Source organism: Chrysemys picta, chromosome 12, assembly GCF_011386835.1.
Source record: "Chrysemys picta bellii isolate R12L10 chromosome 12, ASM1138683v2, whole genome shotgun sequence".
In the NCBI taxonomy this organism is placed as follows: domain Eukaryota; kingdom Metazoa; phylum Chordata; order Testudines; family Emydidae; genus Chrysemys; species Chrysemys picta.
Genome location: NC_088802.1, coordinates 42,398,853 through 42,422,724, shown reverse-complemented (window position 1 = coordinate 42,422,724; position 23,872 = coordinate 42,398,853). Strand labels below are relative to the sequence as shown.

The window sequence follows — 23,872 nt, the reverse complement described above, 5'->3', positions numbered from 1 at the left end:
GTAGTTTCTAAGCAATATTATAGCAGTAAAATTGAAGGCACAAATATTAATTTAAAAACCCTTTCATTCTCATGATGAAAGGCTTTACAATGTGTGTTTCAATGAGATACTAAAATTTCACTTACCAGGTTAGTTTTAAATCTCACTCTGTCATGCCTTAATAGCCCTGAGGCTAACGTGCGATGCACAGTCCTCCTATTTGTCATTGCAAACACCCCTAGTTTGGACTTGTTAATTATTATAGTCTGATTGAATTGTATGGTTGTAGTGCAGACAGTAATGTGAAGAAATGTCGTTGATTGGCTGTTGTTGCATTTGGAGATCATGATGTTTGTTTAATGGGAACTAAAAGACACGTTCAGGAATAATAAGTAATGATAATGAGGTCTGGGTTTTCCTTGCCCCCCAGGTGTCAGGATGCAACCCAGCCACCTCAGGTCTGTTTCTCTGATCAGCGTCATCAAGCCGCTGACTTGTTGCAGGATAATAAGTATCAACATTCCAAAGCTGCTGGAACAGCCTAAAATCTCTTCCTCGGCGGGGGGGGGGGGTCTCTATCGCTTACTAATCATTCACCCCAGACCACCATCTCGGGAGCATGATTCGTCACCCTCCAGGAGAGCAGTGAGATTATTCCAGCTTTTCTAATGCACACCCTTGTATTGGGCTCCCAGCAAAGGTACTGAACTGGGCCCTGCCCCCTCTGCTCCCCCCTGTCTGCTGCAGAGAGAGTGGCATCTCCCAGTATGCCTTGTGTTTGCGGAAGGGACTCACAGTCGCCACTGGGTGGAGCCCTGCAGGTGTCTGTGGGGCTGCGGCTGAGGAGGAGGCTGGGGAGGGGGCAGCATGACTGGGAAAGAGCCGCTGCTGGGGACCCTGAAAGGTGAGTGGCTGGAGGAGGGGGGAGATGCAGGCTCCTGGGCGTGGCTGCATGGTTGGAGGAATTTACAAGGGACTGGGTGAGAGGAGGGGGTGTGACTGATGCTGCTCTGAGTTGGGCAGGTGCCTGAGAGACAGAGAGCTTGCGGGAGACTTGAGAGTCAGGCTGCCCTCGTGTTTCGCAAAGTGAGGGCTCCCCTGGGGCACTGATGTCTTGCAGAGGGTCTGAGTGTAAGTGCTGAGCTCAGTTCCCTGGTAAGGTTCCCATCCCCTGCTCTGGCTTTCCTGGGTCCGGCTAGCCTTTTTTGTGGGGATGGTGGTCCTATGAACAATGATCATGGGACACTGACGAGATCCTGAAATTGATCTTGGGGTCCACGGTGATGCAGTGAGCTAACACCATTGCTTTGTGATGTAAGCATTGCCATGTTGCACTGAGACATCACGGTGAGGGGTTTTATAGAAAACCAGTGGGGGGTCGGGGTGAGAGAGATTGTTCTGGATGTGGCAGTCCTAGTTGGGAACAGTAGAGAAACAGCATGGTCAGCCTTGGGTGGAAGTTTACCTCTCCCAGAGCTCTTGAGCGTCCCTCGTGTGGCTGAATGAAGAGGTCGCATTAACATGCTCTGGTGGGAGCTGTTTACAGCCTGGAAGGTTGGTTTGACCGGTACAGGGTATTGGAAGGAAGTAATAAAATGAGAGCAAGGGAAGATCCTGGTACACACCTCACTGCCCTTCTCCTCTACACACACACTGCTGCCAGAACACCAGCTTTGTGCCTTAGAACACACTGGGGAGTGTGGAAAACCTCCTGTAATTACTCACTGTACAGTATGCTGTGACCTGTGTGTGCATTCCTTGGGAGACTGTCTATCTGCAAGGGCCTTAGACTCTCTTATGTTTTGAGCTGCTACCTGCAAAGCTGTCCCCAGATGAGCAAATGCCGCTGAAACACCTGTACAGAATCTGCCATGGAATCAACAGCCCTGCTAAAGGAGAGTCCATTCTCCTCCTTCAGTCAGGCTGTAATAATCCTCAGTCACTTTTATTCTGGGTTGTCATCCTTTCCAAGTAGAGACCAGTTTCTCCTCCAAAGGATGGTGACCCCACCATGCATTCTTCCTTTACATCCAGCCGTTCCCATCCCTGGAAACCAGCCAACCCTTCACTTGCATATTTTTGGTACTATCTTTGCTATCTCCGATAAGCTCTTTTAAGACCTTTTGGGGACACACATTCTTCTGGTGACTGGTCCCCTCACCCTTTCCTTTATTTTGGGGGTGGGTTGGAAGAGGGAACCCTGGATTCACTACTTTAATGTACATCCTGGGCACCTAGAGCTCAGACCCATGAGACTGAAGGGCAGAGCATACAGCCCAGAAAAGATGAATCAATATTTACAGAAGCCAGCCTATTGTATGCTGATAATGGCAGGTGACTCAGTTTCAGAGAGTTTAATTCTGAGATGGTTTCTCACTGTGAGTCACTTCCCTTTCTTGGGCAATTGGGAGTGTCTCCAGATGCCTGTTCAGAAGAAGTCAAAGAGGGTGGGAGGAGGATTCTTAGAATCATAGAAGAGTAGGACTGGAAGGGACCTCGAGAGGTCATCTAGTCTAGTCCTCTGCATTCAAGGCAGGACTACGTGATAACTAGACCATCCCTGACAGATGTTTATCTAACCTGTTCTTAAAAACTTCCAATGATGGAGATTCCACAGTTTGTTCCAGTGCTTAACTACCCTGACAGTTAGGAAGTTTTCCCTAATGTCCAGCCTAAACCTCCCTTGCGGCAATTAAAGCCCATTGCTTCTTGTCCTGTCCTCAGAGGTTAACAAGAACAATTTTTCTCCCTCCTCTTTGTAACAACCCTTTATGTACTTGAAAACTGTTATCATGTCCCGTCTCTCAGTCTTCTCTTCTCCAGACTAAACAAACCCAATTTTTTTCAATCTTCCCTCATAGGCCATGTTTTCTAAACCTTTAATCATTTTTGTTGCTCTTCTCTGGACTTTCTCCAATTTATCAACGTCTTTCCTGAAATGTGGTGCCCAGAACTAGACACAATACTCCAGTTGAGGCCTTATCAGCACGGAGTAGAGTAGAAGAATTAATTCTTGTGTCTTGCTTATAGCAGTCCTGCTAATACATCCCAGAATGATGTTCGTTTTTTTTTTTTTTTTTTTTTGCAACAGTGTTACACCGTTGACTCATATTTAGCTTGTAACCCCCAGATCCCTTTCTTCAGTACTCCTTCCTAGGCCGTCATTTCCCATTTTGTATGTGTGCAATTGAGTGTTCCTTCCTAAGTGGAGTACTTTGCAATTGTCCTTATTGAATGTCATCCTTTTTACTTCAGACTCTTTGTCCAGATAATTTTGAATTTGAATCCGATCCTCCAAAGCACTTGCAACCCCTCCCAGCTTGGTATTGTCCACAAACTTTATAAGTCTACTCTCTATGCCATTATTTAGATCATTAATGAAGATATTGAACAGAACTGGGCCCAGGACCAATCCCTGTGGGACCCCACTTAATATACCCTTCCAGCTTGACTGTGAACTACGGATAACTAAGGCTGTGAGTCTGTCACGGATTCTGAGACTTTCCAGGACCTCTGTGACTTCTGCAGGTGTGACTGACCCCAGGACTGCCTGAGATGTGGCCCCGGGGCCAGGCGCACCGCCACCCCCCCAGCACCAGCAGCAGTCCCTGGCTGCCCCCCCAGCAACAGTGGTGGCGCTCCTGGGCCACCCCCCGCCCCAACATTGGCTGCGGCGGTCCTGGGCTGTCCCCCGCCAGCAACGGCAGTGGGGGTCCTGGGCCAGAAGGGCCGTCCCTCGCCAGCAGCAGCAGCGGTGGTGGTCCTGGGCAGCCTCTCACCAGCAGCAGCGGCAGTCCCGGGCCACCCTCCCACCCCAGCACCAGCAGGCGCCCCAGAGCCCCTTCAAGCACCAGCGAGTGCACCAGCAGGCACTCCGGAGGCCCGCCCCAGCATGCGCCCCAGAGCCTCCCTCCCCCAGTACGAGTGGGTGCCCTGGAACCTGCAGCCCCAGCAGGCACCCCAGAGCAGCAACTGTGCCCCCGGAGTTCCCCAGAACCCCACAGATTTAGCCAAGAATATATAGTACAAGTCATGGACAGGTCACTGGGCCGTGAATTTTTGTTTATTGCCCGTGACCTGTCCATGACTTTTATTAAAAATACCCATGACTAAACCTTAGCCTTACTGATGATTACTCACTGGGAACAGTTTTCCAACCAGTTATGCACCCACTTACAGTAGCTCCATCTAGGTTGTATTTCCCTAGTGTGTTTATGAGAAGGTCATGCAAGACAGTATCAAAAGCCATACTAAAGTCAAGATATACCACATCTACTGCTTCCCCCCATACACAAGCCTTGTTACCCTGTCAGAGAAAACTATTAGGTTGGTTTGACACGATTTGTTCTTGACAAATCCATGCTGACTATTACTTATCACCTTCTTATCTTCTAGGTGTTTGCAAATTGATTGCTTGATTATTTGCTCCATTATCTTTCCAGGTACTGAAGTTAAGGTGTCTGATCTGAAATTCCCTGGGTTGTCCTTATTTCCTTTTTATAGATGGGCACTATATTTGCCCTTTTCTAGTCCTCTGGAATCTCTGCCATCTTCCATGAGTTTTCGAAGATAATCGCTAATGGCTCAGATATCTCTTCAGTCAGCTCCTTGAGTATTCTAAGATGTATTTCATCAGGCCTTGGTGACTTGAAGACATCTGATTTGTCTAAGTAATTCCTTACTTGTTCTTTCCCTATTTTAGTCTCAGATCCTGCCTCATTTTCATCAGACTTCACTTTGTTAGATGTCCATTGCTACTAAACTTTTTGATGAAAACTGAAACAAAAAAGTCACTTAGCACTTCTGCCATTTCCATGTTGTCTTTCCTCTCTCATTGAGTAACTGGCCTACCTACCATGTCCTTGGTCTTCCTCTTGTTTCTAATGTATCTGTAGAATGTTTTCTTGTTACCCTTTGTCTTTAGGTAGTTTAATCTCGTTTTGTGCCTTGGCCTTTCTAATTTTGTCCCTACGTGCTTGTGTTACCAATTATTTGTTTATATTCATCCTTTGTAATTTGACCTGGTTTCCACTTTTTGTAAGACTCTTTTTTTGAGTTTCAGATCATTGAAGAGCTCCTGGTTAAGCCAGGGTGGTCTCTCGCCATACTTCCTATCTTTCCTAAACCGGGGGATAGTTTGCTCTTTTGCCCTTTTAGTAACATCTCTCTGAAAAACTGCTAACTTTCTTGAATTGTTTTCCCCCTTAGACTTGCTTCCCATGAGATCTTACCTACCAACTCCCTGAATTTGCTGAAGTCTGCCTTCTTGAAATCGATTATCTTTATTGTGCTGTTTTCCCTCCTACTGTTCCTTAGAATCATGATCTCTGTCATTTCATGATCACATTCACCCAAGCTGCCTTCCATTTTCAAATTCTTACAGTTCCTCCTTATTTATCAAAATAAAATCTAGAACAGCCTATCCCCTGTTGCTTTCTCCATCTTCTGAAGTAAAAAAATTGTCTCCCATGCATTCCAAGAATTTGTTGGATAATTTGTGCCATGCTATATTATTTTTCCAACAGATGTCTGGGTATTTGAAGTTCTTCATCACCACCCGGTCCTGCTTTGGATGGTTTTGTCAGTTGTTTTAAAAAAGCCTCCTCTATCTGTTCTTCCTAGTTAGGTGGTCAGTAGTAGACCCCTACCATGACATCACCCTTGTTTTTTACCTCTTTTATCCCTACCTAGAGACTTTCAACAAGTCTGTCTCCTATTTCCCTCTCAACCTCAGTCCAAGTATATACATTTTTGATATATAGACATCTAAGATACTGATTTGATTTCTGCCCTATGTTCCCTCTTGTCTCGCCCTTGTCACTGATATAATGGCCCATGCTCCCCCCAGATTTTGACCAGTCTTCATTTTTTTTAACTTACTTGTGGGCTTTTGCCTCCTGCCCCCATTGAAATGAGTTTAAAGCCCTCCTGTCTAGGTTAGCTAATCTGTATCCAAAGATACACATTCCCTTCTTTGATAGGGAGATGCCATATCGGCTCAGCAGTCCTTCTTCCGAGAACAGAATTCTGTGGTGAAGGAAATGGACGCCCTCCTGTCAACATCATCTGCACAGCCAGACATCACCCCCAGGATGCATCTGTCTCTGCCTGGGCCCCTACTCTTGACTGGAAGGATCGAAGAGACCACCACATGCACCCCCAACTCCTTGACCCTCACTTCCAGAGCCCTGCAGTCACTTCAGATCTGCTCACAGATGGGGTAGTTGTTAGAGGGCCGGATGATCCTTGGCAGTCCCTCCGTAATGTGTCAGATATGGGCCCCTGGCAGGCAACATACCTCCTGGGATGCCATGTCAGGCTGACCGATGGGTGCCTCTGTCACCCTCAGAAGGGAACCACCAACCATCACTATCCTACATTTCCTCCTGGGAGTAGTGACTGTGATCCTCCCAGCCTTGGGGGTACAGAGCTTCTCCTCATCCACCTTTGGGGGCGATTCCTCATTGCCAGGGCAGCATAATGGTTCTTCATCACTGTGGTGGGTGGGTTGGGAGCAGGGGTGAAGCATTGCCTGCCGTCAGAAGTAACCAGCTGCCAGGTCTTCCCTGTGACAGAGCCATATCCTCTTCACCTAGGGGCATGACAGAAGTCCTCTCTAGCTGGACACAGCTTCCCCAGCCTTGGAGGTTTCCATATCATAGAATCATAGAATCATAGAATATCAGAGTTGGAAGGGACCTCAAGAGGTCATCTAGTCCAACCCCCTGCTCAAAGCAGGACCAATTCCCAGCTAAATCATCCCAGCCAGGGCTTTGTCAAGCCGGGCCTTAAAAACCTCCAAGGAAGGAGACTCCACCACCTCCCTAGGTAACGCATTCCAGTGTTTCACCACCCTCCTAGTGAAATAGTTTTTCCTGATATCCAACCTGGACCTCCCCCACCGCAACTTGAGACCATTGCTCCTTGTTCTGTCATCTGCCACCACTGAGAACAGCCGAGCTCCATCCTCTTTGGAACCCCCCTTCAGGTAGTTGAAGGCTGCTATCAAATCCCCCCTCATTCTTCTCTTCTGGAGACTAAACAATCCCAGTTCTCTCAGCCTCTCCTCATAAGTCATGTGCTCCAGACCCCTAATCATTTTTGTTGCCCTCCGCTGGACTCTTTCCAATTTTTCCACATCCTTCTTGTAGTGTGGGGCCCAAAACTGGACACAGTATTCCAGATGAGGCCTCACCAATGTCGAATAAAGGGGAACGATCACGTTCCTCGATCTGCTGGCAATGCCCCTACTTATACAGCCCAAAATGCCGTTAGCCTTCTTGGCAACAAGAGCACACTGTTGACTCATATCCAGCTTCTCGTCCACTGTGACCCCTAGGTCCTTTTCTGCAGAACTGCTACCTAGCCATTCGGTCCCTAGTCTGTAGCAGTGCATGGGATTCTTCCGTCCTAAGTGCAGGACTCTGCACTTGTCCTTGTTGAACCTCATCAGGTTTTTTTCTGCCCAATCCTCTAATTTGTCTAGGTCCCTCTGTTTCCGATCCCTACCCTCTAGTGTATCTACCACGCCTCCTAGTTTAGTGTCATCTGCAAACTTGCTGAGAGTGCAGTCCACACCATCCTCCAGATCATTAATAAAGATATTAAACAAAACCGGCCCCAGGACCGACCCTTGGGGCACTCCACTTGAAACCGGCTGCCAACTAGACATGGAGCCATTGATCACTACCCGTTGAGCCCGACGATCTAGCCAGCTTTCTATCCACCTTACAGTCCATTCATCCAGCCCATACTTCTTTAATTTGGTGACAAGAATACTGTGGGAGACAGTATCAAAAGCTTTGCTAAAGTCAAGAAATAACACATCCACTGCTTTCCCCTCATCCACAGAGCCAGTTATCTCATCATAGAAGGCAATTAGGTTAGTCAGGCACGACTTCCCCTTCGTGAATCCATGCTGACTGTTCCTGATCACTTTCCTTTCCTCTAAATGTTTCATAATTGATTCCTTGAGGACCTGCTCCATAATTTTTCCAGGGACATATGAATACACTCAATGAATTCCTCGTGGGCACGGATGTGCCTCAGCCTAGCCACCTCCTCCTGTAGCTCTCCTACCTGCTTCCTGAGAGATTTCACCAGCAGGCACCTTTCATACTGGACAGTCTCCCCAGCCTGACTTTCTGTGAGTGGGAAATGCAGGTGACAGTTCCTACAGATCCACACCAGGATCTGGGTAGAGGCCTCTGAGGTTAGGTTCCCTGTCTGGATGCAGGTGGAGGAGACAGGAGCAGCATTGGCATTGCTAAACATAGGGATTATATTACGACTCCCTCTCAAACTCCCCGGTTTGCTGCCCCTGTTCGCTAGCTTGTTATTATTTATACACCACCAGCAATGCGCCCCGTGCTTCACAGAACCAGTTTGAAAGCTGGCCTGAGGAACTGACCGTGAAGAATAACTTGGGAGAGTATGGGGCAGACAGGCGTTACAGCAGCAGGAAGGAGATCCTTCTGCCTCAACCTGGGAGATCGCTGCTGCAGTGTTTGTAAGGAGACGAGGTTCTTAGTCCTCCTGACTTGCTCTTTATGGCAGAAGTGTAGGCTGTGGTCGAAAAGTGAGACCAGCTGTCAGGCTCCAGCTGGTTTCTAGTGATGTACTAGGAAGTAGGAGAGTGCTGCTGGCTTTAGAGAAACAGGGTGATAACGTGGCAGGAACCCAATAGAGAAAGTAAAACCGATCTACAGCAGGGCAGCCATGTCCTGTCTCAGGCAGCGATCAGAGCTTCCCCTATTCCCTGAGACAAGTTCTAAGCTGTTTTCTTCTGTATGTTGTGCTCCACCTCTCCAGATGGTAACAGGGCTGACCATCAGCTGTGAGCGAGCTGATAGAAAGGGGACAATTGCAGTTTCCAACCAAGCTGCTGAAATGCCCACCTTCCTTGTGGGTAGAAGGGAAGGGGGTGCTGGCTTTTGTACTCAGTTCTGCCAGATGTCAAGTGCTCTCAAAAGCCATTGACCGTCAAGGAGAGTTGAAAGAAGAACAGGAGTACTTTTTTTTTTTTTTTTTTTTTTTAAATGGAGATATCCTATCTCCTAGAACTGGAAGGGACCTTGAAAGGTCATCGAGTCCAGCTCCCTGCCTTCACTAGCAGGACCAAATACTGATTTCGCCCCAAATCCCTAAATGACCCCCTCAAGGATTGAACTCACAACCCTGGGTTTAGCAGGCCAATGCTCAAACCACTGAGCTATCCCTCCCCCCCGGCACCTTAGAGACTAACAAATTTATTAGAGCATAAGCTTTCGTGGACTACAGCCCACTTCTTCGGAGAGTTGAGGGTCTTGACACATTTCAGTCTTGGGCCTTTTGTGCCTACTACAAAGGAAAGACTATGTGTGAATGCTTCACCTCATCCGTGCCCTTGATAGATATTGTCTAATCCTCCCTCTCCCTCTCCAGGGTGGTGAAGTGGTGCTATTCCCGCTTGTCTCTGTAGGGAAACTCAGCCGCAGGGGTTGTGACTTGCTCAGAGTCTCAGAGTGCTCTGTTAGCAGAGCTGGCATTAGAATTCTGGCAGTTCTGATGCTCAGCCCTGTGCTCTTTCCCTAGACCAAGTTACCTCTCATGAGCCAGGCCTGAAGCAAGGAGTGAGTTTGCTTTTCTCCTGGTATTTAACATTGATCTTATATCTCTGGGGGCTGAGCAAATGGTTTGACCATGTGACTTGAACTTGGTCTGTTCATGGACCTTCCTGCCAAATAGAACAACCTGATGGTAACAGACTGACTGCAGAGTTATTCCACAAGCTGTTGCTCTAGCTCTGGTTAAAAATACCAGCTCATCAAGACCAATCCCATGAGAGGATGATGTGAACAGGTGCCCTCAGCATTCTGCTTGCCTCCCACTCTCTCACAGCGTGCATCCTAGCCATCAAGGAGGGGAGCAGCCCATGCACTGACGCCTCCCCGCACCTAGCCCCCTTCTGCGAGATCTTGGAAACGATCCTTCGAAAAGGAATTAAACGTGAGTGGCCACTTCTACTCCATGCACGCGGCAGGGGCTGGCGCGGGCCCGAAAGAGGGGGAGCAACACAGACTGGTGCAGGTGGTGCTTGTTAGTAAAGGACAAGCAGAGCCCAGGAACCACGGAGGCCTAGAACTCCCTGGGGAGTCGTGTGTGTTGGTTAGGAGTGACTCCATGCCTTTGCAGAATCTCCAAGGGAAGCGCTCTCCTGGTCACCTGTCAGAGGGCCTTCCTAAAGGAGCTCCTCTTCTCTCTCCTTCAGAGCCGGTGCTGGGCTTCAAGAGACGAGATTATTGGCACTGGTTAGAGCAGCTTCCTCAGCAGGATACCTGCAGTGGGTGAGTGGCCTTTGAATGACAATATCCTGGACAATCTTTTGGGTCCGTTGCATGAAAAAATGGGGCGGAGTATGTGTTATTGGGGGGGGGGGGGGATGATGTTAATGCAAGTCCTCCGTTTGCAGCCACCCCCCTTGAACAGGTGCACGTACACTAGTTAAAACTGGATTATCCGGAGCTCAACGCACAAAGAAAGGATTTTTGGATAAATAGCCTGGTTTTAAACTGGCTCAGGGCCTTCTTCCTGATCCAGCCAATGGACAGGACCCCTGGTCCCTGGAGAGCCCCAATCCTTGGGGAGGGGATGAAAGGTCTGGGCCTACTGAGGCCCCATAAGACTGGTTGCTTGTTCCGAGCTGAAACTGTGATGAACTTGAAACCCCTTGGGTGGGGTTTTAAAGGACTGTTTCTGCCAGAGCCCCCGTTAGAGTTGGGGTGATCTCTGGTAAGCTTATTAGCATGCGTGGAGGTTCTTTTATTGTTTTTCAAGATGTGTTCTCTGTAGCGCTTGTACCTTAAGAGCACAGGAGGCTTGCATCAGGAGAAATGCGTGGTAATTTATAACCGCAGCAATGACACTGTATGCCGGCTCTGGAGGGAAAGGAAGCAAAGGCCTGTTCAGGCAGACTGACTTTGCAGGTCAATTCACAGTATGATCAGGAAGCAGTGCAACTTGGAAATACACTGGTCAGAAGGGAGTGAGACACATGTCTCCACCCAGGAGAGGTGATGACCAGGGGAGCTGGAAACCTGAGAGTGGGTCCCCTTGCTGGACCCTACAGGGGGAATACAGGTGCAGTTGCACTGAACTGTGACAGGTGCCATTACAGAAACTGGCACAATGACTTGCTCCTGGAAGAGAACCCCATTACAAGTGAGTGACCAAGACCCCTTTGGCAGACGACCAGAGCCTGGGAATGGGTCGTCGCCTGCCGATGCTGTAAATGTTTCCTGCTACCTCTTCATATTTCTTCTTTATAGGGTGACCCCCTTGTCAATCATGGTAGAGAAAGCCAGTTCCTGTGAGAAGGTGCTGACAGCGCAGGGACGAGGGCGGTACTTCCTGCGCCTAGCTTTAAATCAGAAGTTACTAGCTACTGCCATTCAACAGCTGGCTCGGAATCCAAAACTGCTGGAGGTAGGAAGAGCTTTCAGCATGAAATATTTTTATGATGAGGGGCAGCAGGGAACTGGGTTTGGGTAAACTAAGAACTGATCCAAATCTTGGACCTAAGCAGAAAGCTTTTTTTTTTTTTTTCCTTGAACCTCTGTATTTTATAATTCCAGCCTGGCCAAAAATTGAACAGGCTCCAGAGGATTCAAATAAAAATCCAGGCTTTTGGGTGCCAAGCTAAAACCACCTTCTAGAACAAATTTGGGGTCATTCATTTGTGTGTGTGCCATGGATGCAATTTAAAGTGTAGAATTTTAGATGGTTTTGTGGCCATGTTGTTCAGTTGATGGTGTGCAACTAAATCATGTGTGTATCTGTGTGTGTGTTTGTTTTTAAATTTTTTAATTTCAGTGTTACGATCCTCTGGTCTCAGTGCTGGGAAATGAAGATTTCATGGGTAAGGTTGAGATTTCCTCCAAAATTCAGTAATGTCACTTAAAGAACCCCAACAACACACAAATTGGTTGAGATGTAGGTCTAAAAATATTTCCCCCCATTTATGAAGCGAAGATGACTGAAAGCCAGGGTATACAATCTTGTATTCTGGAAAACCTCCAGTTTATTTATAATTCCTGGATTTACTATAGCTTCCATCCTGCGCTTCTTATTCATTCAACCCTTAGGAATTGTATCTGAGTAAGGACGCTGTGATGGAACCATTTCAAGGGATGAAATGAGATTATTATTTTGAAGTCAGGATGAAATTAATCCCTGGTGTTACTCCGTAGACTTCAGCAGAGTTTACACCAGAGGATGAATTTGACCTTCATCACTAAGAAATAACCTTTGGCGATGAATGGTTATAAGAAAACTCTGTTCCCTAACAGGGACAGAAAAGAAGGATGGGCTGGGACTCCAAGAGCTGGGTTAAATTCCTGGCTCTGCCACAGAATTCCTTAATGACCTTGGGCAAGTCACATGATCTCTCTGTTCCTCAGTTTCCCATCTGTAAAATATGGATCCTAATACCTCCTTTCTTCTACCCTGGTCTATTTAGCTGCAAACTAAACTAGGGTGAAGACAACACAATCAGCTGAGATCTCTAAGCACCACTGTAATACAGGAAAAAAATCAGCCTCCTTTCAGTCAGAGCCAAAACTTTGGTCTTGTGAAGGTGTTTTTATTTTAAGTTTTACCAAACCTAAAATGAATAGAAATAACACTACTTTAAAAAAAAAAAAAAAGCCAATGAAACAATTCTTGTTTGGATCTAAACCTCCCCCCCACAGCATTTGCAGCCCAGGTGTCACAACCCAGTACTAGAGCAGCGAGCGAAGCTAAGGTCTGTTTTATTGTCTAAGCGGAAGGAAGTGGTAAAATCTAAGTAAGCAGTCTCGGTGCTGGGGAGGTACATTAGACATTTATCATTCAGTTTGAATCAATCACAAGGTGGTGTTAGGGATCTGAGATGGGAATGTTAAATAGGATGATTTGTAACTGGAGTGTTTCTTTAAGTAAACTGCAAAAGTCTGATGTCTTGTAGGTAACTCTTAGCAGCCTAAACCCTACTGGTCCCAGGTGAGGATGTCAGAACTGGAACACTTTTCCAGCTATTATGAAAGGCTGGAATGCTGTGTGTCTTCATCAGCAGCTATTCTCCCAAGAGTACCGGGACAGGGAGAAAGCCTTTTCTTTTGATTATAATAAATAACTGGTGGTAAAACTGTCCCTAGATTGCTTTTAAATCACTTTGGACTTCTAGTTGAAGTCTAAGTCACACGGAGGGATAGCTCAATGATTTGAGCATTGGCCTGCTAAACCCAGGGTTGTGAGTTCAATCCTTGAGGGGGCCACTTAGGGATCTGGGGCAAAATCAGTACTTGGTCCTGCTAGTGAAGGCAGGGGGCTGGACTCGATGACCTTTCAAGGTCCCTTCCAGTTCTAGGAGATGGGATATCTCCATTAATTTTAATTTATATAATTGCACGGTTAGCATTGGAGAGGAAGGATGGACTGAAGATTAAAACACAGAAGTGGAAGAAAGTTACCTGCTAGTAGTGGTTTCTATGATTCAAAGCCTGTTGAAGTCAGTGGAAAGACGCTCATTGACTTCAATGGGTTTTGGATTGAGGCCCATGTAGAATGACCAGATGTCCTGGTTTTATAGGGACAGTCCCGATATTTGGGGCTTTGTCTTATATAGGCACCTATTGCTCCCCCCACCCCGTCCCGATTTTTCACATTTGCTGTCTGGTCACCCTAGGCCCACGTGTATTGCATTTGTACTCCAGATGGGTGTCTGGACTAGGTTTTGAGGGTATTTTGCACAAGTGTCCCACTAGTGCGGTTTCACCAGTGGTAGCGCTGCAGCGGGGGCTGTTATAGACAAGGCTCTGATGGGATGTTCTTGCAAAAAAACCCTGGCATTAACAAGGCCTTAGAATCCTGGCCTTGGCCAGTAGCAAAGTGGATAGGGGGTGAAAAACCAACATTCCGTAAGTGAAGGTCTAAAAGCCCTGCTAACCAGCTGGCCGATTCCTGTGTGTCCACAGGCCAGTGTGCTCATGGAGCCATCCCTTTCCCTGTCCAGAGTGCTTCTTGGTCAGCTGTTTTTCTGTAGCTGAGTTAGAATTCTATTTCGTGCCATGAGGTTAGTTTGTCTGCTGTGTGGTTTTGGTCAGAGTTCTGTGACTGTGTGACATAGCACGCAGGTCCTACAGTGCAGACCTGGAGAGAGCTGGGGTCTTTTCCTGGCTCGGTCACAGCCTTGCTGTGTGAACTTAACCATGATCCTGCAATGGACTCAGTCTGGTTGGACCCCGTGACCAAGTCACTTTGCCTTTTTGTTTTCCCGTCTCTAAAATGGGGATAATAATCCCTGTTTCACAGGCTGCCATGAGGTTTAATCCATTGAGGTTTGTAAAGTGCTTTGAGATCCTTGGATGTAAGGCACTGGAGAAGTGCAAAATATTGTTGGTATGTACAGTTGGGCAAGTATTGTTATTCTGAATACAGTATGACCCTGAGGATCTAAAAGTCCCTGTTGTCCAAATTGGGGGGCATGTCCTCTATTGTCTGCTACTGACATGGAAAATCTCTTCTGATCTGGACCTCTGCAGTGTCCCTGGGACATGGGGATAAGCCAGTGTGCAGCTGGTGAGGAGTCTGGCAGTAATGTTGGCTCTTGGTCCCCCTCTTACAGAGCCGTTCCTCTCACTGATGCTGGTGGTGTCAGAGATGAATTTCTCCCTGGATCTGCAGGTACGGTAATAAATTGGTCTAGGCAGCAGCTTTGTGTGTCTAACATAACTGTGTGTGCAGAGGTCTTCGTCTCCTTACTTGACACAGTTGCTCTGCTGTGCTTTGTCTGCAGAATTCCAGTTTCTTGGATGAAAGTTGGCTGCTGCCGGTAAGACTCTGCTTCTCCTTCTGATGCGGGATCCAAGATTTTATTCTTCCTCCTTCCATCTGCTGGGTGGCCCCTTGCTGATTAGCTGGATCATAAACATAGAACATTGTTAGACTTCAAGAGACACTGCCAGGTTGAAAATCATTGGGCTAGATGGTGCAAATCGGCATAGCTCCATTGAAGCCAATGAAGTGCCATCTGTTTACATGGGCTGAAGATCTAGCCCATTATGTGATTCCTTAAAATAGGTCCTGAACCAGCAAACACTTACTCCCCTGATTCACTTTACTCCCTTGGGTCCCAGGGACCATTCCTGCTAGTAAAGTGAAGCAGGTAAGTCAGTGTTTACAGGACTGGGGCTAAGTTACTAACATCGCAGGTATCTAAAATTGGAGGAATTTTTAAAATCTAAGTCCCTATTATTACTGCTGCTCTTGTACATCTTGCATCTCTCTGGGTTCAGACAATGAAAATAGGCCGGTCAGTTTCACTCAGTTCCATTTTTCTGGCTTTCTTGTGCTAGGAGGTTGCAAACCTGCAGGGAAGTGTTAATTTCTTTTAAAATTATCCCCTCCCCCTTTCCACTGGATTTTCAAAATCTTAGAAATAGTTCTGTTGGTCTTCATTCATTTATTTTATATATATATATATATATATATATATATATATATAGATCTGGGATGGAATTCAGGTTGCACCGAAGCCAAATGCAAAACTCCCATTGACTTTCATGGGCCCAGGATTTCACCCACGGTGCCTGCCCCTAAAAGGCTTACAACTGAATGGACTGCATTTCAGGTTGCCTGTGTCCCTTTAATTAACGTGGCATGATGGGAAGTGTTTCTCGGGGGGGAAATACAGGGTTTGTGTGTGTGTCCTGCAGACTAATTCCTCCAGAGTCTGCCTTGGCCCTGCCTAAATCCCAGGTTAGAGACCTGCAGTGAATGACCGTGTGTCAGTGAGGTCAGAAAGCTGCCTGCCCAGAAGGAGATGGCTCCAGGGGTTAGTAATGGGACAGGGAACCTGTGGTTCCACTGTCCAAAGGTCGTTACAACATGGCAACCTAAGAAGTATGGGGATGGGTGGCCAGCCCTGGCCTCCGTCCAGTGTCTAGCAGGCCGGAGTCTGTCTCAAAAAGCACCACCACAGTCACCGCTCTGATTGGCAGTTTCAGCAGAGAGGCTGAAGACTGAACAAACTTTGGCTGATCATTTTAGGCGGGCGTTTAGCAGACTCTGGAAAGACATGGCGGTGGGTGCTCGAGGTTTGGTTGGAGGCCCATGGGTGGGGCTCTAAGGGGGAACGCTCACTGCTGCTGCACGTCTTCTGTGGATAAATGGATGACCTCAGACTCCAGAGCTCTCAGGCTGGCGTCTCTCAGAGCAATTCCCCCAAATGTAAATGGAGCAAATACTAATGGGGACAAAATGCCCCCCTCCTTGCCAAGGCTGAAAGGCGCTGGAGAGGGGATTCTTGTGCTCCCTGGAGCCATTGCTGGAGGCTGTCCTGACAGATGCTGTGTTCTAGGTGTGCATGACTTATGAGACTGTACCCTGCAGAGAACTGGGGATGGTGCTCAGGTAAGAGACCACCTTTCCTCCTCCCTTCCCCTACTGTTCAGCAGCCTCACGTCCGCATTGCAGTGGGTGCTGTTGGGATCTATGGACTTATCATAGAATCGTAGGACTGGAAGGGACCTCAAGAGGTCATCTAATCCAGGCCCCTGCACTCGTAGCAGGACTAATTATCTAGAACATTCCTGACAGGTGTTTGTCTAACCTGTTCTTAAAAATCTCCAATTATGGAGATTCCACAACCTCCCTAGGCAATTTATTCCAGTGCTTAACCACCCCGACAGTTAGAAAGTTTTTCCTAATGTCCAACCTAAACCTCCCTTACTGCAATTTAAGCCCATTGGTTCTTGTCCTACCCTCAGAGATTAAGAAGAACAATTTTTCTTCCTCCTCCTTGTAACAACCTTTTACATACTTGAAAACTGTTATGTCCCCTCTCAATCTTCTCTTTTCCAGACTAAACAAACCCAATTTTTTAATCTTCCCTCATAGGTCATGTTTTCTAGACCTTTAATAATTTTTGTTGCTCTTCTCTGGACTCTCTCCAATGGCCGTGGCCTGGGCCACGTCCCTGATTAGATGCCAGCCTGACCCGGGCTGAAAGTGCTCCCAAGGCAGGGCGCATGCCCCATGCCAAAACCAGGGGAAGGATGACTTGAATGGCAAGCTTGCACCCATTACACCCCAAAACCCCAAATGCCAATGGACTCTGCGAGCAGCTGCCTTGTTCTCCAGTGAGCAAAAGGGCTGTAACTGGCTGTACCCACCTCCGGTTTGGGCCAAGGGATGTAGAGCCACATTAGTTCTTCTTCTGGCCCGAGGAATCCTGCATCCCCAGCTGCTTAGGATGTTTTCATCCGGACCTTCCAACTGAACTCTGTGTCTCGGCTCTGCCATCAGGTACTTGGACGGTCGGATCTTCGTCATCGAGGTGCTTCCCGAGAGCCAGGCAGAGGTGGATGAGGTGGTGCTGGCTGGAGACGTCATTGACGAGATCAGTGGCTTTTCCCTGAGAAATGCACGCAACGGACAGGTGGGGGGAAGCGCGCTGGGTCAGACGAACTCCTGCCTTCAGAAGCTGATGTGCCGCCCCCCTCTCCTGGGATCCTGTCTCAAGTGAAAGCCTCACTGGTGTGTGGGGCAGGGGTGGGAGTTGCAGAGGGATGAGGTGTCTGGCCGCGGGATGGGTACTGAACAATTTCCCTGATCTCAGTGAGCAGGAAGGGGAAGAACGATGTGTTGGCAGCTTGTGGCTGGATCCCAAGGGCGGGGCCGGGTTGTTCCATCGTTAACAGCTATTGAGAGTACACACAGCTACACCACAGAAAGCAGGGAGGGGATTGGCGTGGGATGATCCAAGCCCCCTGCCCTCAATGGGTGCCCTGGCTCTCTCCTCTCCTTCAGGCAGGGACTGTGCTGCAGAAGCTGAAGGGCAAGCCCCTGAGCTTCCGCATGATCCGGTGGAAGTGGCACGACGGAGGGATGTACAAGCCGCTGCTACCCTACCTGAACGTGCTGAGGGAGAAGGTCCCCAGCTTCCAGCTCCAACAGGAGCACAGACACAAAGAGGAGAAGGAGGAGCGGTGCCTGCAGGGGGGCAGGTAGGGCCGGCTGGAACTGAGGAGTGCGCGTCGGTAGGGGCGACATGATTCCATGTGCCCAGCAATGGGTTAGCCCTGAGCTTGGGAAATGAAGCCAAGCCGGGATGGGGAAGGGAGTAGAGGTCTCTGTTACATATGTGGGGCTGGGCAGCGCACTGCAGTGTGTGCTCCGGAGCAGTCCTCAGCATCCAACACGCAAAAGAGCAGCTGCTCTTTTGCGCTGAAATGTATGCTCCACGCCCAAGGATTGTGGAGATCCTTAAGATTGGTGTCAGTATTGTGACTCATCTAGAATCTCAACCGTAAAGCAGCCAGCATCATTCTGTTCTGGGGATGAGTGGGTTTGGTGCATGCTTTAAGTTGTGCCGTAGCAAGACATCTTAGAGGAGCTATGCATGGACTCCCTGTCCTAATTCTGTTTCTTCCTCCCCAGGCTACTGTACAACCTGCGGTACCTGGGCCAGGCCAATGTCGGAAAGGTACCGTTGTGATTCTGATGGATTGTAGAGTGTGTGTGTGTGTGTGTGTGTGTGTGTGTGTGTGTAGGGGGTCTTGTTTCCACTGACTTTCATTTAACATACTCATTATTTTATTTCCCCCACCCCACCCTGATCTGTTTTCAGTACGGTGGCAAAGAGGTGCTGGACGAAGGCATACCCAAGGTGTTAGAGCAGCACCTGTGCCCACAGGTGAGTTCCTGGCTGTGACTTTGCAGGAAGGATGGACTGGCGGCTGGCATCGCTCCAGGGCAGAGATGAGGTGGTTTGGGGTGCCGGCGCCGTTCTAGACTTCTCAGCTCTTTTGGTTTCTTTTTGGTTTAATCTTAACGCTGAATTTCTTCGGCTTCTAAGGGCTTGGGGGTTTATTTGTTTAATAAGCACAGCTTCCCCGGCACTCTCACCCCTTCCTCCAGTCTGATTTCTTTGTTTGGGAATTTCCTTACTTTTTAATTCCCAAAAAAAACTCCCTGGGTCCTTAGCAGTGAGTGTGTGTGTGGCAGGACGAAAACAACTAACACAGCTACCACTCTGAAACCTGTAGCAGGGCAGGCATTCTCTGCTCCCTGGGGCCTCCTGCCTGGGGCCTTCAGAGTAGAAGAATGGGGCATGGAAGAACAGGACAGGGGTTCTTCACTGCCTGGGAACAACTCCCCCTCCCTGCTGACCCCCAGCTCTTCATCTGTCTGACAAACGCAGGGTCTCCTCTTCAAACTCTCCTCCCCCCTCATTCCTCTATGGTAGCAAACCAGACCTGTCTAGTCTCTGGTGTTCAGATGCAAATTTTAAACGCCCAGCATGGTGATTCCACTATACAGGATAATGCAACTAACTTGTCTAGTCTGTCTGTGGTCCATAAGGGTTAACCCCTCTTCAGGAAATCACTTATCCATGGGTTTTAAATCCCATTAAAGTAACTAGAATTTAATCATGTGCTGCTTCAGGGCTTTCCTGAATTGGGGCCTGAGATTGTGATGTAATTTTCCTCTGGAAAATGCCCTTTCAATTTAAAACTTCCCCATTCACAGGAACTAAAGATCTGCAGACTCCTGTGAAGTTCAATGTTTTTGAAATTTTCAGCTCTGCTAAGAACAGGTGGACTAAAAATAGCATTAGGCACTGGAGAAAACTCTAAGCCACAATGAATTTTTGATTTGGTAGCATAAACACTTCCTGCACTCTCCAGATTCTAAGGAAAAATCCTTCTCCTACCCTGCTTTAAGCATTTCAATTTGCAAACAAATGGGTCAGAGCCTGAGACATAAGCCCTCAGTGAAATGGATGGAGTTGAACAGGCTGGCTAGAACTGCTCACTGTGACATAATACCGAGTGCAAAGAATGCTCAGGGCTTGGGGGAAAAAGACGTGCTCTACCCTGCAGAGTTATAATGTTAGAGCCTAACTCTGCCACTCTCATGCCAGCTGAATAGTACCATACTCACTGAATAGGCATAATATACACCTCCAAGTTCACCAGCAAATCCTGGGAAGACAAGACTGGTCATTTCTGATCAGATTTAAGGTGATGAAACAAGCGGAACCTGTTCTCCTTTAACAAAATGTCAGGCCTTCTGTAGACCTCACAAAGAAGCAAAATAAAGGCACAGACCAGGCATTGTTTTCCCTCTTCAGGACACTTTTAATATTCTTGTACTGGAGCCATTCCTGCCTTTTGTATGTAAGCTCCACAGGGAGAGATTTTTGTTGTTTGTCTGGCATTCTGACCAGTTGTAAAGTGCGGCGTCCACCTTGTGGTGCTAGAGAAGTGCTGAAGAGTAATTCTATGGTTAAGTCGGCACAGAACAGATGGGGGGGGTTAGGTTCGGAGCGTGTGTGGGGGAGGATGTGGCTGGCAAAAGGAGAGAGACATAATCTAAATGAGACTCAGCCCCAGCTGGGTTTACAATTACGCTTCAGTCATTCAAGCTTGGTGTTTGTCTACTATGAATACTGGTAGATTAACGTTGGCATTGAAGTTGGCTGAGCTAGGTTTTTGATGTTGTCACCACACCTCAGTAAGATAAATGTAGGAAGGTCCCATCTCTGCCAGTGCTGTTCGCCCACTCTGGTTCCAGATTCAACCAGCCGGGCTGTATATTTAACAAGCCACCAGTAGGGATTTAATGTATAGAAGGATCTTTGCAACCAAAGAATAGAAAACATTTAAAATAGGGAATCTGAGGATTTAAATCCTCAATCAGTTATCTACATTTCTGGGCTTGATTGACCAATGCCCTGAACCTTGCATAGATGTTTGTGAAGTAGGTTTAAAACACTACCGTTCTAGAATAGCTGTGATTGATGCCCACGATGCACTGGTATAAAGGATTTTACAAGATGGAGGGCAACAGTGAATCAGGTCCTGTGAGCTCCGAAGAGGAGAACACAAGCTGAGTATTGGATAACTCCTCCTCCGCACACAGCTCTGCCTGTCTTGACCTGAAATATCCTCTGCTGGTTCCCATCCTTTATTCCTCCTGAGCAGAGATCTGACAATCAAACTCAATTATGTGGCAATTTTGCAATCCTGTCAAATCACCACCAGAGGTTAGACGGAGAATATCACTGGGGTTATTTTCACTCACGACCACACCTCATTTGCTGCACCAACCAGCCCTTGTGATCTGTGGATTTTGCCACCAGCGGAAGAAGGCTTCCTGAAAAATTGGGCTTCCATATGATTTACTTTCAGAGTAGCAGCCGTGTTAGTCTGTATCCGTAAAAAGAACAGGAGTACTTGTGGCACCTTAGAGACTAATAAATTTGTTAGTCTCTAAGGTGCCACAAGTACTCCTGTTCTTCATATGATTTACATTACTCCTGGTTAAGCGCTCTCTTGCTATTCTTTCTCTAAAATAAATCTTAAAAGTTGGTTTTGTTTATTTAATCAGGAAGTTTTATTTGACGTGAAAGAAACTGAAGTCTTCATACAAGAGAAAACCTCTTCCAAGGTGAGAAAGGGATCTCTTCAAGTTTAGTTGGAACATTCTAGCATGTTAGAATATAGATATTCAGGCCTTCCTATAAAGCCTGTACTTTAAGAACTTAGGTGTATGTTTATCAGTTAGCTAGTTACAGGGGTATAAAAACAAAAGAATCAAAATCACAGTCTGCCTGTGTACAGGCCTTCTCTCCCTAGGATAGTCTGAGGCCTTGTTCTTAGGCTAAGGCCTTTGGCTAAGCAGCAGGGGCAGCCGTAAGCTGGGAAGCGAACGGTCACATCCTCACATCCCAAACCAGTCACGCTGAAATGAGATGGTATTGGGCTGTTAGGAAGACAATCCTGTCTTGATAGTGCCCATCACCACCAGATAAAGAAACAGATCTTAAGATGGTTAAAGAAAACTTAGTTTGATAGCATCCTGTCTGGCAAGAAATCACTTATCATTGGTTGTGAACTCCTCATTTCTATATTGTTTTATCTTTATGGCCCCCACTTTTCTATTGTTAATCTGTCTGGTTCTCTAATTGTTTCTGTCTGCTGTACAATTAATTTTGCTAGGTGTAAGTTAATTAGGGTAGTGGGATATAATTGGTTAGAGAATTATGTTACAATATGTTAGGATTGGTTAGTTAAATTTCAGGAAAATGATTGGTTAAGGTATAGCTGAGAATATTGCTATATAAACTGGGGTCAAACCAGGAAGTGGGGGGAAGGGAAATTGCAATCATGCTTGCTGGGGGGGGGGGAACGGGAATGGGGAACAGGGCTCTGCAGCGTCAAAGCTGGGAAGGGGGACACGGGGTAAACGCTCTACGGCGTCAAAGCTGGGAAGGGGGACACGGGGTAAACGCTCTACGGCGTCAAAGCTGGGAAGGGGGACACGGGGTAAACGCTCTACGGCGTCAAAGCTGGGAAGGGGGACGGGGTAAACGCTCTACGGCATCAGAGCTGGGAACAGAACAGACTCTATCAGCGTATAGAGATAAGCCCGACTGGTGTGAAGGGCTTCGGAATATGCTTGCTTGGAAACTAACCCCCATAAATATCGCAGTCTGCACTTCGGACTTCTGGTCTTTTGCTGCTTGCTGTCTGCGTGACAAGAACCAGGGAAGTGCGAGGGTGAAGTGAAAGGCCTCTAACATGGCACATTAGTGATGTTTAAATACCGATGTGTGTCCTCTCACTTTCCTTAGCATGGTTTTGCTTTTGTGTGTTGTTAGCTTGTAGAAAGTGCACTGACCTTTGTGTGTACACAGCAGTGTCAGAATGTGAAACTATTTTGTGTCTCTTATGCATGGCAACAGCAGCTCTGACTTCATTCTACATTTCCCTTTGCAGCAATTTATTTAACGCTGGACTAATTCAGTGAACAAACGGCAGGCTTCAGCGATTGAACCCTGAACTGTCAGCTTTGTTGCTAATCAAATCTCTCTCTTGACTGTTACACCGTAGGTTCTGTTCCAATACCCCTATCCAGAGATCTCCTGTGTGGGTCGCCGTCTGGACAGCAACCATCTTTTTGCCTTTTGCGTTGCGTAAGTGTTGATTGTGGGATAAACCTAGTCCGGTTTTGGGATCATGACTTTATAGGGTGACCAGATGTCCCGATTTTATAGGGACAGTCCCGATTTTTGGGTCTTTTTCTTATATAGGTTCCTATTACCCCCCATCCCCTGTCCTGATTTTTCACACATGCTGTCTGGTCACCCTATGACTTTATCAATTACATTTTCATGCATAGTCTTAAAACCATTATCAAGTTAGAGTTAGAAAACATGTGTACTCTTTTGGAGAAACTTTGAAAGATCCGGAGATTGGATTTTGCTTGCTTGCCCCTCATGTGCCAGTCAGTAAATGAAAAAGGGGGCTAACAGCACAGGGTCCAATAGATGTGTGCCATTGCTGTATGTGTACATGGAGCATCAGCCTTACTGTTACAGATGCACCAGATGTTGAGATGAGGTCCCTCTATGGTACTTCCTGTACCTGGACACCATTTTAAACCCCTTTATGAATTACTGGACTTATTTTTGTCTATTGATAGGAATTTTCTTATTCAGGGTTTCACCAGGGACTCCTGAACACAGTACCTTTGACTGTCTGGTGTTTGAATCAAATTCTGAGAATGAATGTGAAGAAATTATCAAGAGAATTGGTAAGCAAACATTTTACTGTTTGTTAGAGTAAAAAGGTGGAAATTCTTTGTGTTCCACCACATTCTGCCACATGCACGTACTGACTTCCACTTTGTGTGAGGTACTAGCACATGTAGGTAAAAAGAAATGTTTTAATGTTATCTTCTAAAGGTTGTGCTTAAATCCCACTAAAGTTGATAGAACATGTCTGTAAATTAAAGCTATGTATGTACTTTAGTGCTTTCCTGAATTGAGGCCTGAGATTGTGAAATAATTCTTCTCTGGAAAATGCCC

At 47.1% G+C, this 23,872-nt stretch overlaps 1 protein-coding gene across 5 annotated transcripts in view; it reads left to right on the top strand.

Moving 5' to 3' along the window:
* The first annotated feature begins 727 nt into the window (after positions 1-727).
* LOC101942284 (uncharacterized) overlaps positions 728-23,872 on the top strand; it is a 34,799-nt gene continuing 11,654 nt past the window's right edge. For 3 of the 5 annotated variants that reach the window (XM_024101755.3, XM_024101754.3, XM_008163891.4), the window contains exons 1-15: positions 728-883; positions 9,859-9,966; positions 10,229-10,304; positions 11,286-11,442; positions 11,830-11,875; positions 14,621-14,679; positions 14,792-14,827; positions 16,355-16,407; positions 17,302-17,434; positions 17,806-18,002; positions 18,436-18,481; positions 18,626-18,691; positions 21,391-21,450; positions 22,896-22,978; positions 23,504-23,598. In XM_024101755.3, the coding sequence (XP_023957523.1) occupies positions 847-883; positions 9,859-9,966; positions 10,229-10,304; positions 11,286-11,442; positions 11,830-11,875; positions 14,621-14,679; positions 14,792-14,827; positions 16,355-16,407; positions 17,302-17,434; positions 17,806-18,002; positions 18,436-18,481; positions 18,626-18,691; positions 21,391-21,450; positions 22,896-22,978; positions 23,504-23,598 (1,252 nt within the window). In that variant the 5' untranslated portion in view covers positions 728-846. The remainder of the gene's footprint in view (positions 884-9,858; positions 9,967-10,228; positions 10,305-11,285; positions 11,443-11,829; positions 11,876-14,620; positions 14,680-14,791; positions 14,828-16,354; positions 16,408-17,301; positions 17,435-17,805; positions 18,003-18,435; positions 18,482-18,625; positions 18,692-21,390; positions 21,451-22,895; positions 22,979-23,503; positions 23,599-23,872) is intronic. The other 2 variants (XM_042841129.2, XM_065563435.1) reach the window with 2 other exon arrangements.